The following is a 13,712-nucleotide window of genomic DNA, read 5'->3' on the forward strand; positions in this document are numbered from 1 at the left end:
TCTGCAGGTCGGGGAGCCACGGAACAATGAGGTGAGAGTAGGGTACAGATGCATAATGTTCCTAATGAGAGGTCACAGGTGAACGGTAGGTAAGGATGAGGGCTGTGTTATGGTGAGGGGTTCGAACCCGTGTTAAGGGGTCCTGGCCACATAAAGAAGAGTATTGATGAACGACGAGACAGTCTCTTAGGGTAGATGAGGAGGGGCTGTTTGCCAGGCAGGAAGGGAGGAGTGTTGGAGGGAGAGAGAGGTGGGTGTGGAGGAGAGGTGGAGTGTTGGAGGGAGAGAGAGGTGGGTGTTGGAGGGAGAGAGAGGTGGGTGTTGGAGGAGAGAGAGGTGGGTGTTGGAGAGAGAGGTGGGTGTTGGAGGGAGAGAGAGGTGGGTGTTGGAGGGAGAGAGGTGGGTGTTGGAGGGAGAGAGGTGGGTGTTGGAGGAGAGAGAGGTGGGTGTTGGAGGAAGAAGGTGGAGTGCTGGAGGGAGAGGTGGGTGTTGGCCGTTGGGGGAGAGAGATGGGTATATTGGGTTGAAAAATACCGTACTTATCAAAGAAGTTGCACGAGGTGTGGTCATCCTTGGTGGAGGGTGAGTGTGGTCATCCTTGGTTGAGGGTGAGGTGTGGTCATCCTTGGTGGAAGGTGAGGTGTGGTCATCCTTGGTGGAGGTGAGGTGTGGTCATCCTTGGTCGGTGAGTGGTCATCCTTGGTGAAGGTGAGGTGGTCATCCTTGGTGAAGGTTGAGGTGTGGTCATCCTTGGTGGAGGGTGAGGTGTGGTCATCCTTGGTGGAAGGTGAGGTGTGGTCATCCTTGGCAATCGTAATGATGACACACAAGGTACGATGACACGAGGGGTCTTCAACGGTGACTACATTAATATTCAGGAAGTGTCACTATCTCGTATTTAAAACATGGTAACAGGTCTCGATCAGGATTTGCATAGCGGTAAAACGCCTTTGAGTTTTACTTAACCACGCTTACAACCAGCCTCTGGAACTCCTTTTCAGCCCTTCTACACTCTGACTTTGCTTGGTTTCTGGCTCTTGCATACATCCTTCTGTCCTGTTCATCGTTTGACCCAACCCACGTCTTGAATATCTGGGTTTTCTTGACTTTGTCAACCGCCGCAGGGTTCATGTGTAGCTGTCTCCTGGGTTTGGTCTTGGGTATAAATTTATCGATCAATGGGTCACTTGACTGGCTATGATAATCAGCGTAGTGTCTGTGTTCTAATGCATTAATGAGTCAGGCCAGTGGATACTCCTCATCTCCCTCATCCAGTCGTAATTTCCCTTGTAATATTTGTACCTTGGCCTGGCTTGTGTTAACTTAGTAACAATTAAATCTGAATGACAACACTATATGGTGACTGGTGCCAACTGGGGCAAGGTGTTCCAGCTTGGCCACCATACCCTCCTCGTTTGTTATGATGAGGTTCAGTGTCTTGGGTGTTTGCTCCCCTCTGTAATGCGTCGGGTCTCTCACATGTTGGAACAGAAAATTAGCTCTCAGATTTTCTACAAAAAGAGTAGCAGGGTTATTCAAGTCATTTGGGGTGCACTCGTTTCTCCAGTCGATGTCGCCATAGTTAAAGTCCCCCATAATAAGGAGGTGGCTAGGGTTGAGCATCGCCGCATTGTCTATTAAATCTCTAAGTTCCTTTGATTTAGTAAGCTACAGTTTGGGGAACACAACACCACAAAATCCCACCACACTGATTTTTACAATATCCAATCCACAAATACCAGGAGTAAGACAGGGACATCCAACAAACATCACCAATGAGGTCAATTCTCCTACACTTTCCAACTCTGATAATCGACCTTAAAGTCACTTGAAGATCGTACAGTACAATTGAGACACGATAAGAGGCTGCCCGATGATTGTTGCAACAGGTGAACATTATGTTGTTGTTGTCCTCACTATCTCCTCCACAACAACTGCTGCTTGGTCCAGGTTTTCCTTGTATTTTTTTTATTTATTTTTTATTTTTACGGGATTAGCCCGACAGGGCACAGGTCAGATAACCTTCAGGACCTGGGGGGCGAAATAATAATAATAATAATAATAATAATAATAATAATAATAAAATTAAAAAATATATTAAATACAAAAATAATACAGTACTGTATAATATAATAATAATAATAATAATAATAATAATAATAATAATAATAATAATAATAATAATAATAAAGGACCATAAAAAAAATCAATAGTGAGAAACAATATATGTAAGTTATGTTGTCAAAGTAAGAGAAACAATTGAGACCCTGCAATTGTGTGTAAATGAGGCAGAAAGTCACAATTTTTGTGACGTCATATAGCAGCAGGGTCTACCATTAGACAACACATTATGCTTCCAATATCTTCCCAGGCAGTAGTACCTCCCTGTTTGGTAGCTGGCCACTACCTTAGAGAGAGAGATATCTTGGCTCCTCCCCTTCCTCTACAACAACTGCTGGGCCCATGTTCTTTATTATATTGTATGTGTGTGTGTGTATGTGTAATAATAATAATAATTAACGGTTTATTGAAAAAGTTCTGCAGCCCGAAGGTTGAAAATATACACTAGACAAATGACTGGTCATTGCGATACCAGGTGGTGTAGTGTTCACGTGGTGTAGTAACTCGTCCTCGGGTGTTGATATGAAGGACCTCATGTGGTCATGGGGACACCAGGTGGTGCGGTGTCCACGTGGTGTAGTAACTCGTCCTCGGGTGTTGATATGAAGGACCTCACGTGGTCATGGGGACACCAGGTGGTGCGGTGTTCACGTGGTGTAGTAACTCATCCTCGGGTGTTGATATGAAGGACCTCACGTGGTCATGGGGACTGGGTGGTGGTGTCCACGTGGTAGTAACTCATCCTCGGGGAGTTGATATGAAGGACCTCCCGTGGTCATGAGACTTTCCAGGTAGTGTGGTGTTCGTGGTGTAGTAACACGTCCTAAGGTGTTGATATAAAAGACGTCACGTGGTCATGGGGACGCCAGGTGGTGCGGTGTTCGCGTTAATATTAACTCGTCTCAGGTGGTAGTATACACAGAACACAGAATGGAGAAACTGCAGCCGGCCTGTTAGCTGGCCCATACTGGAGCAGTCCGTTTTACACCCAACCCATGCTCATATAAGCATCCAACCTATGTTTGAAGCTTTCAGCTGTTCAGATTTAATGATGATATTTGGTAACTTGTTCCATTCATCCACTACTCTGTTTCCAAACCAGTGTTTACCTATTTCACGCCCAAATCTAAATTTGTCTAATTTAAAACCATTGTTACGAGTTCGCTCCTGGTTGGATAGTTTGAGTACCTTTGTAATGTCCCCTTTGTTTAGCCCTGACTTCCACTTATACACCTCTATCAGGTCGCCCCTCGCTCTACATCTCTCGAGGGAGTGCAAATTAAGATGCTTTAACCTGTCTCTATACTCAAGGTTCCTAATGCCCGGGATTAGTCTTGTCATTCTCCTCTGAATTCTTTCCAAGGATTCTATATCCATTCTGTAATACGGTGACCAGAACTGAACTGCGTAGTCCAGGTGTGTAGTCCAGGTGTGGTCTCACAAGAGCAAGATACAGTTTTAGGATGACCTCACTAGTCTTGTAACTAACACTCCTTTGTATGAACCCAAGTACTTTATTAGCCTTGTTACGAGCAAAAACACATTGTTTACTTGGCTTAAAGTTCCTGCTTATCATTACTCCTAAATCTCTCTCGCAGTCGGATTTCTCTATGGCATCGTTGTTCATCTGGTATCTGGTTTCCCTGTTTACATCTCCTATACTGAGTACTTTACATTTGTCCATGTTGAATTTCATCTGCCATTTTTCAGACCATTCGAAAAATTTGTTTAGATCTTCCTGTAGTTTTGCGGAGTCCTCGTGTAGTTTTGCGAAGGACCTCACGTGGTCATGGGGACACCAGGTGGTGCGGTGTTCACGTGGTATAGTAACTCGTCCTCGGGTGTTGATATGAAGGACCTCACGTGGTCATGGAGACATCGGGTGGTGTGGGGTGATGTCACAGTACCTCACTCTGCTCGGTGATGTTGTGTTATCTCGCAGTCAGGTGCATAGCCGACCTGCTGTTGTTCCCGGGGTGGACAGATTAACACCATCTGGTCAGAGGATGGTTCCCAGGGGTGCTTATCTCACTGGTGGGTCACGGCTTTCACTGGTACTGTCTGGTGGTGAATTCACTGGCTTAAACACTGTTCATCACTGTTCATCACTGGTCCTACTTCTTTCCGATATAAAATTGTCACTTTTGATTATGTTAATATCCCGGTGGTGAGGATGGGTCGGGGAGAGGGACTTGGGGAATGGGCCGAGCATGGCCAAGGGGGGCCACTGCTCTTACATTCACTCACCCTTCCCCCTCCTTCCTCCTGGCAGCGCTTCCCTCCCCCTGACAGCCCTTTCCTTCCCTCTCCATGACAGCCTTTTCCTTCCCTCCTCCTGACAGCCCTTCCCTTCCCACCCCATGACAGCCTTTTCCTTCCCTCCCCCTGACAGCCCTTTCCTTCCCTCCCCCTGACAGCCTTTTCCTTCCCTCCCCCTGACAGCCCTTTCCTTCCCTCCCCCTGACAGCCCTTTCCTTCCCTCCCCCTGACAGCCCTTCCCTTCCCTCCCCCTGACATCCCTTTCCTCATACCCTTGTGCGTTATCCTTAATTATCATCATAGTTCTTGTTATAAGGGAGATGCGACATTCCAGGAAGGGGTGAAGGGAAGGGGAAAGAAGGGAAGGAGGAAGGGAAGGGGGAAGGAGGAAGGGAAGGGGAAATAAGGGAGGGGAAGGGGGAAGAAGAAGAGAAGAGAAAGATATGAAGTGAAAAAAAATATCAATTTGGCTTAAGAAAGAGATCCGGGATACGGTTGAAACAGAGGGCCATAGTCGCCAACCCTCAGACACGACGATGATGATGATGATGATGATAATGATGATGATGATGATGATGATGATGATGATGATGATGATGATGATGATGACTTGACTGAGAGAGAGTAAATATATATCTAAACACAATTACTTGTAGTCATTACTCAGAGCCGCTATAGTATACAGTGCGTCATCATGTTTTTATTATAATAATTTAGGACAGGTAAGCCAGGAACACCTCTTGACCCCTGGCTCTATATACTGGCCCCAATTGTCTAACACTACCTCTCACCCTCATACTACCTCTCACCCTCACACTACCTCTCACCCTCACACTACCTCTCACCCTCATACTACCTCTCACCCCCACCACCTCCACACTACCTCTCCCACCCCACACCACCCTCCTTACCCCCACCACCCTCTCACCTTCCACCTCTCACCCCCACACCACCTCCCCACCCCACTACCTCTCACCCCTCCCACCCCCTGACCACTCACCCCACACCACTTCCTCAGTCTCACCCACCCCCGCCCCACACACCTCCACCTACCACACCACCTCTCACCTCCACCCCCACCCCACACCCCTCCACCCTTACCTCTCACCCTCACACCACCTCTCCCACCCTCCCACCCCTCACACCCTCACACCACCCTCTCACCCCTCCCCCTCACACTACCTCTCCTTCCCTCCCTACCTCTCCCTCCCTCCTACCTCTCACCCCTCCACACTTCACCCCTCCCCCTCTCCCCCTCCCTACCCTCACCTTCACTACCTCTCACCTCACACTACCTCTCTCACCTTCACCTCTCACCCTCCTACCTCTCACCCTCACCTACCTCTCACACTACCTCTCACCCTCCACCCTCTCACCACCCCACCCTACCTCCTCACCTCCCTACCTCCACCCCTCCCACACTCCACCTCACCCTCACCCACCTCCCTCAACCTCACCTCACACCCCCCACACTACCTCTCCCCACCCCTCCCCACCCCACTACCTCTCACCTCACTCCACACCACCCCCACCCTTCCACCTCTCACCCCACACACCACCTCCACCTCACCACCTCCCCCACCCCACACCACCTCCTCACCCCACACCACCTCACCTTCACCTCACACCACCTCCTACCTCTGCACCTCACTCCCCACCTCACACTACCTCTCACCACCCACCTCCCCCACCCTTCCACCTCACCTCACCCCACCTCACCCTCTCCACCCCTCCCACCACCCTCTCACCTCTCACCCCCACCTCTCACCCTCACCTCCAGCCCCCCTCAACCTCACACCACCTCCTACCTCCACACCCCTCCCACCCCACACCACTACCTCTCACCCCTCACACTACCCTCCACCTCACACTCCTCCCCTCCACCCTCTCACACCACCCTCTCACCCCTCACACTACCTCTCACCCCTCACACCCTCTCCTCACCCCACACTACCCCTCTCACCCTCACACTACCTCTCACCCTCCCCACCTCTCACCCCTCCCCTACCTCTCACCTTCCACACTACCTCCTCACCTCTCACACCTCACCCCCTCCACACTACCTCTCACCCCTCACCTCTACCCTCCCTCACCCCACACCACCTCTCACCTTCACCTTCACACTACCTCTCACCCTCCCCCCACCTCACCCACCTCTCACACCTTCACACCTCTCACCCTCACACTACCTCTCACCCTCACACTACCTCTCACCTTCACACTACCTCTCACCTTCACACTACCTCTCACCTTCACACTACCTCTCACCTTCACACTACGTCTCACCCTTATACTACCTATGGGGGGGCCTCTGGCTCTTCAAAACACGACCCCTGATTACTGCACAGAAGAGAGTTGTGCCGACAATGACCTTCTTGAAAACTGATCACACTAACGAACAAAACTTCATTGACAATAATTATTTTCAGTTCCAGAATAATCAGAGATACAAATTAAGACACCCAGAGCTACTAAAACCACCCCCCATGCGCTCCTCTCAGTCCCAGACCTCAATAAAATATCACCGTGTGAAGGTGTGGAACAACTTACCCCCAACCATCCCAGCAAAGACTACACTCCCTTCCTTTAAAAATAACCCTTAAAAGGATCTATTGTCTAAGTATTAATAATCTTGTAACACCTACTTTATATTCCTGCTTATATTGTACCACCAAAACCATAATATTATAGTTAGTCATGGAGATAGATAGAAATTACCATTGCAATAATTATATTTGTCGACTAGACATGATACTGACAGCTGTGTCCTCTAGTTCCAACCCATGTTGTACTGCTTCACTCCTTTATCATATTTATGTATATCAACACCATTGAAAAATATGTATATACTTATAAATGTTAAAAATAAATTAATAAAATCACTAAATAAATAAGGAAGAGATAAACCGTGGTAACATTCTGATATAGTCTTACTTCCACCATGCTATCTATGTGTACTATTCCAGATGTTACTAAAAGATACATAATACTTCCTTGAGATAAATGTACAGTATATATCAGGTGCCTTCAAGGGAGCTCAGGCTCTCAACTGGCTCAGCCATGTTAATGTTATTATTGTCGACTGTGTATTTGTGTTTTTCTGGCTAAATAAGTTGTTTCAATATCAATATCTCTCACTCCCACACGACCCCTCACTCTCACAATACCGTAACCTAACCCCTTGTGTGTTACAGCGGAGGGGGCGCTGCTATACGGTGGGCTGGGGACTGCCACGGCCGCTACACTCCTCACCATAGCCCACGCTGTACTCTTCGCTGGTCGCAGGTGATTCACTTCTACGGTGTGTGTGTGTGTGTGTGTGTGTGTGTGTGTGTGTGTGTGTGTGTGTGTGTGTGTGTGTGTGTGTGTGTGTGTGTGTGTGTGTGTGTGGGCAGAGTATGTGTGTTTTTAGTAAACATGACTAGCGTTGTATTCACTATAAAACAAACACTACACACACACACACACACACACACACACACACACACACACACACACACACACACACACACACACACACACACACACACACACACACACACAGATCGTCCTCCGTACTTGGTTAATAATGTAGTAATTATTCCCACCCTAAATTACCCTATCAATCCTCACATATAGTTAAGCGGATCTCGGATGTATAGATTGTTAGATTATGTTATGTTAGGTTACGTTAGGTTAGGTTAGGTTAGTGTGAGGGTGAGAGGTAGTGTGAGGGTGAGAGGTAGTGTGAGGGTGAGAGGTAGTGTGAGGGTGAGAGGTAGTGTGCAGAATATCACCAGGACGATGGATGGAGATATTGAAGGTGTTGACTCACCTGGTGGAGACCGTGAGGTGGTTGCCGGGACCACCTTCGTGTTGTGCTGTATATCACCCAGTACGTCCTCACACACGTCAACACTGTGCAGTAGTTTTCACCCAGTACTCCAGCTAGTTAGTGCACGTCTTCTTCCTCCACATGACACCGTATGTGGCCCCCAGCTCCCTGGCTGCTTCATATAACGCCTGGTCAGGTTATCCATGACACAGTCCAAGACATGTTGTAATGCTTTTGTGTTATGTGACAATGAGCAAGTGAGCACGAGGATTATGCTGTACTCTAAAGGCTAAGATTAAGTGGGATTTGACGAGAATTAAACGAGGAGCGCAGGATCAGCTCCCGGAGCAGCGATTTTTCCTGCCATCGCCTCCTCCCTCCTTCCCTCCCTCTGGGCCTGCTGCAGTTGGGATTCAAACAAATTAACAGTTGTATTATTTCGACTTCTTACTCCATATGCAGGATTTATAATTAAAATAAACGTATAATAACATACCAAATTAAATATTTGTTTTAGTATAAGCAGCAAACTTTGAATAACTCTTACCAGTACGTTTATTCACCCTTGGCTAGGGGGACCACCCGGTGTTGCCCGGGTTTGTCTTTGACGAAGTAAATTTAACCAAAATGGGTGCTGCCTCAACACCCCGACAACGGTCCCCGGCTCACGCAGGTGTCACGAGTAGCGCTATTTTATGTGCGTAGTCTTGGTAATTTAGACATTTGTGAGCATTCTCGGGGCTGTGTACATACAGTAGGCCAAAGCTTACCAAATTTCAGCTTTCTATCTTAAAAACTATGGCGTGCATAGTGAACATCTACACAAACAAACACACAAATAAAAAAAAATTAAATACATAAAAGTGATAATGATGGTAACAATCTGATGAGGTCTCATTAACACCATGTTACGTGTACTAATTCAGATGATACTAAATGTTCCATAATACGTCCTTGAGATAATGTACAATGAAAGACAAAAGTCGTGTCGTGAAATTTGGTGAAAACATATGCCGAAGAGCTAAACTTTTGGTGCTCTCTGCCTTGTGGTAGGGGGCTGTCATAATGTATCACGAGTTACATTTAATCTTCGGACAAAACCGTAACACGACTTTTGTGTTTGATTGTACTGTACAGTATATCAGGTGCCACTAAGAGAGCCCAGTTGGCTCAGCTATGTCAATATCGTTAATATTAACAACTCTGTGTCTATATTGTCTGACCAAATAAACTGTTTCAAAATCAATAACAATATCAACAAATACACACTGTGCTTTACACACATACTGCAATATATATATATATATATATATATATATATATATATATATATATATATATATATATATATATATATATATATATATATATATATATATATATTATGAAGGTGTGTAATGGAGAATTGAAGGCGTCGAGGAGTGGGGTGGAGATTAGATGTTTGGGCGGGGAAAGGAAACATGACCTAACCTTTACCTTTCTTCAGGAAGCGTGACCTGAGGTCGCTGCTGGCGGAGACCCGGGAAGATCCTGACCTGGCGGCCAACTTCGAGAATATATACGCCAATGACAACAACTGGTGCGGCCTGAAGCTGACCTGTGAGTTGGCTGCCAAGGAATTACTCTCATTCTTCAAGTGAGCTCCTGAGATTACTTAAATAAGATGTCTCCTTATGTTTGGGGCCTTCACAATATATAGTCCTATTACGAAAGGTAAACAGAGAGTGGAAGCTTTATCTATAACCTTATGTAGATCTATTTCGTGAGCCCAACGCAAGTAACTCAGTCTGGGGTCTTGACCTTGACCTTTTCTAAATCTCCTGTACTATAATTCAAGTGGGACTCCAGCGGGTCACTCTCCCACATTCTGTATTCCTTCTGTTCTCTCTACTAATCTTGCCGCCTCCCCCTTCCTTTCCTCTCTTCTACTACTGTCCCCTCTCCCCTCCTTCCTTCTCTACTACTGCTGCTGCTGCTGTCCCCTCCTCCCTCCTTCCCTCACCCCACTCTTCCTTCCCTCACTCCCTCGATCTTCCCCTCCTCCTCCTCCTCTCATCTGGTGAATCGCTTTGCCCATGTTGTTTTAATAGGGTAACAATAGCTTCAGGTCGGCCTCCCACTCCTCATTATCGGACACTGAAAATTCGTTTACGTCATCTACCCGACCCAACTAACTACCCTAATGAGTCCAATTAACCTGGAGATGCTTAACTTCTCCCGTGACCTCGTTGGTTCGTTCGCCGTATTACCTGGTCGTAGTTAGTAGTAAGTTGTTATTGGAAGTCTTTAGCCCATTGATGGATGAGGGTTTAAACTTGAACTCTTTGATGGTCGAGGGTTTAAACTTGGACTCTTTGATGGATGAGGGTTTAAACTTGAACTCTTTGATGGATGAGGGTTTAAACTTGAACTCTTTGATGGTCGAGGGTTTAAACTTGAACTCTTTGATGGTCGAGGGTTTAAACTTGAACTCTTTGATGGTCGAGGGTTTAAACTTGAACTCTTTGATGGTCGAGGGTTTAAACTTGAACTCTTTGATGGTCGAGGGTTTAAACTTGAACTCTTTGATGGTTGAGGGTTTAAACTTGAACTCTTTGATGGTTGAGGGTTTAAACTTGAACTCTTTGATGGTTGAGGGTTTAAACTTGAACTCTTTGATGGTTGAGGGTTTAAACTTGAACTCTTTGATGGTCGAGGTTTAAACTTGAACTCTTTGATGGTCGAGGGTTTAAACTTGAACTCTTTGATGGTCGAGGGTTTAAAACTCTTTTGATGGTCGAGGGTTTAAACTTGAATTCTTTGATGGATGAGAGTTTAAACTTGAACTCTTTGATGGTCGAGGGTTTAAACTTGAACTCTTTGATGGTCGAGGGTTTAAACTTGAACTCTTTGATGGTCGAGGGTTTAAACTTGAACTCTTTGATGGTCGAGGGTTTAAACTTGAACTCTTTGATGGTAGAGGGTTTAAACTTGAACTCTTTGATGGTCGAGGGTTTAAACTTGAACTCTTTGATGGTCGAGGGTTTAAACTTGAACTCTTTGATGGTCGAGGGTTTAAACTTGAACTCTTTGATGGATGAGGGTTTAAACTTGAACTCTTTGATGGTCGAGGGTTTAAACTTGAACCCATTGATGGATGAGGAGGAATATTTTCAAACTTTATTTTTACTAGGCTTATTTTTATAATATCTTAGAGTTGACATCTTGGACTTAAATATTTTTAGAAATTTTTTTTTAATATGAATAGACTTGACTTTTTTCGACTTCACTTGCACGAGTCACTTTGCGTGAAGTTAACTAACTAAACTACTTAGGTGAAGAAAGTCTAACATCGGAGTAGTTAACGTCTCATGTTTACTTAAAATACTTGTACTGTAGTTCTCAAAATAGTTTAATAGTCGATGTTTCATGTAAACTTTGAGCAGTGAGTTGTGTGTACACGGCCTGGGAGGAAGGGGGGGGGGGTGAACTGTTATCGGGTAGATATTATTATTGTTTTGTTTCTCTGCTGTAGACGCCCTCCACCATATCATCCCTCAGCCGCCCCAATACTCCACGCCACCACTCACAGTCCTACACAACATGGTCACCATCCTCGACAGTTTACGATTATTAAAAAACACTTTCCTGCCAAATCTGACCGACCTTAACTTTGTCAAGATAACATAGTTTACAACTGAATGGGTTTGGCCGAGTGGTGTGTGTGTGTGTGTGTGTGTGTGTGTGTGTGTGTGTGTGTGTCAAGATATGCCTGACTCACACTCTCAATGCTGCCCTAACTGGCCAGGGAAAAGCATATTATAGGCTCATTCATTATGGTGACTTAAATGTAATCGATATTATACCGACACTCACATAACTACCTGCGTCCTCTCCACCAGGTAAATAACTACTTGTCTCCTCCAGGGGCGTGGTGTCCACGGAGGACCTGCAGGTGATGTCCACGCCGGAGCTCTACTACTCGTACGCCTCCCACCTGGGGTTCTCTCAGGGGTCACAAAACAAGTGCCGACACCTGTACGCCAGGTGTCCTTACTCCGTCAAGAAGATGATGACAATCTACAGGACCGCCCACTCCAGGGTCAACCGCAGGCGAAATGACCACCTCAGGCCCAGCTACTGAGTACCTGGTGACACCCTGGGGTTACCTGTGACACCTGCAGTCCCTGGTGACCCCATGTGGTTACCTGTGACACCTGCAGTACCTGGTGACACCCTGGGGTTACCTGTGACGCCTGTAGTACCTGGTGACCCCATGTGGTTACCTGTGACACCTGCAGTACCTGGTGACACCCTGGGGTTACCTGTGACACCTGTAGTACCTGGTGACACCCCTGGGGTTACCTGTGACACCCTGGAGTTACCTGTGACACCTGCAGTACCTGGTGACACCCTGGGGTTACCTGTGACACCTGCAGTACCTGGTGACACCCTGGGATTATCTGTAACACCTGCAGTACCTGGTGACACCTGGGATTACCTGGTGACACCCTGGGATTACCTGTGACACCTGCAGTACCTGGTGACACCCTGGGGTTACCTGTGACACCTGGAGTTACCTGTGACACCTGCAGTACCTGGTGACACCCTGGGTTACCTGTGACACCTGCAGTACCTGGTGACACCCTGGGATTACCTGTAACACCTGCAGTACCTGGTGACACCTGGGATTACCTGACACCCTGGGATTGACACCTGCAGTACCTGGTGACACCCTGGGGTTACCTGTGACACCTGGGGTTACCTGGTGACACCCTGCAGTACCTGGTGACACCCTGGGATTACCTGTAACACCTGCAGTACCTTGACACCTGTGACACCTGCAGTACCTGGTGACACCCTGGGACACCCTTTACCTGTGACACCTGCAGTACCTGGTGACACCCTGGGATTACCTGTAACACCTGCAGTACTTGGTGACACCTGCAGTACCTGGTGACACCCTGGGATTATCCGTGACACCTGCAGTACCTGGTGACACCTGCAGTACCTGGTGACACCCTGCGATTATCCGTGACACCTGCAGTACCTGGTGACACCTGCAGGACCTGGTGACACCCTGGGATTATCCGTGACACCTGCAGTACCTGGTGACATCTGCAGTACCTGGTGACACCCTGGGATTATCCGTGACACCTGCAGTACCTGGTGACACCTGCAGGACCTGGTGACACCCTGGGATTATCCGTGACACCTGCAGTAGGTAGAGTTTTCCCGGCTGCTTTACATATACTGCCAGTTCCTTTCGTATTTTCATTAACACTTTTGCCCGTTCATGTGGTTCTTGTCACCTAGCGTGTGGTAAACAAGGTGCAGCCGGGAAGAACAACACAAGTGTGATAATTACTGACGACAACAAGAAACAGAGTTAACCCTTTTGAGTACGATGACTTAATCCCTTGAGTACGATAACTTAATTCTTTGAGCATGATGAGTTAATTCCTTGAGTACGATGACTTAAATCCTCGAGTATGATGATTTAATCCCTTGAGTACGATGATTTAACCCCTTGAGTACG

General features: G+C 46.9%; 1 protein-coding gene across 1 annotated transcript in view; it reads left to right on the forward strand.

Annotated features, from left to right (window-relative positions):
- LOC121863441 overlaps window positions 1–12,853 on the forward strand; it is a 24,344-nt gene extending 11,491 nt beyond the window's left edge. Inside the window, exons 4-6 of the mRNA XM_042362103.1 lie at window positions 7,575–7,665; window positions 9,681–9,830; window positions 12,101–12,853. Of these exons, the coding sequence (XP_042218037.1) occupies window positions 7,575–7,665; window positions 9,681–9,830; window positions 12,101–12,317 (458 nt within the window). The 3' untranslated portion in view covers window positions 12,318–12,853. The remainder of the gene's footprint in view (window positions 1–7,574; window positions 7,666–9,680; window positions 9,831–12,100) is intronic.
- The last annotated feature ends 859 nt before the right edge of the window (window positions 12,854–13,712 follow it).

This window comes from Homarus americanus, unplaced genomic scaffold (assembly GCF_018991925.1).
Source record: "Homarus americanus isolate GMGI-L3 unplaced genomic scaffold, GMGI_Hamer_2.0 scaffold15413, whole genome shotgun sequence".
Taxonomy (NCBI): Eukaryota; Metazoa; Arthropoda; class Malacostraca; order Decapoda; family Nephropidae; genus Homarus; species Homarus americanus.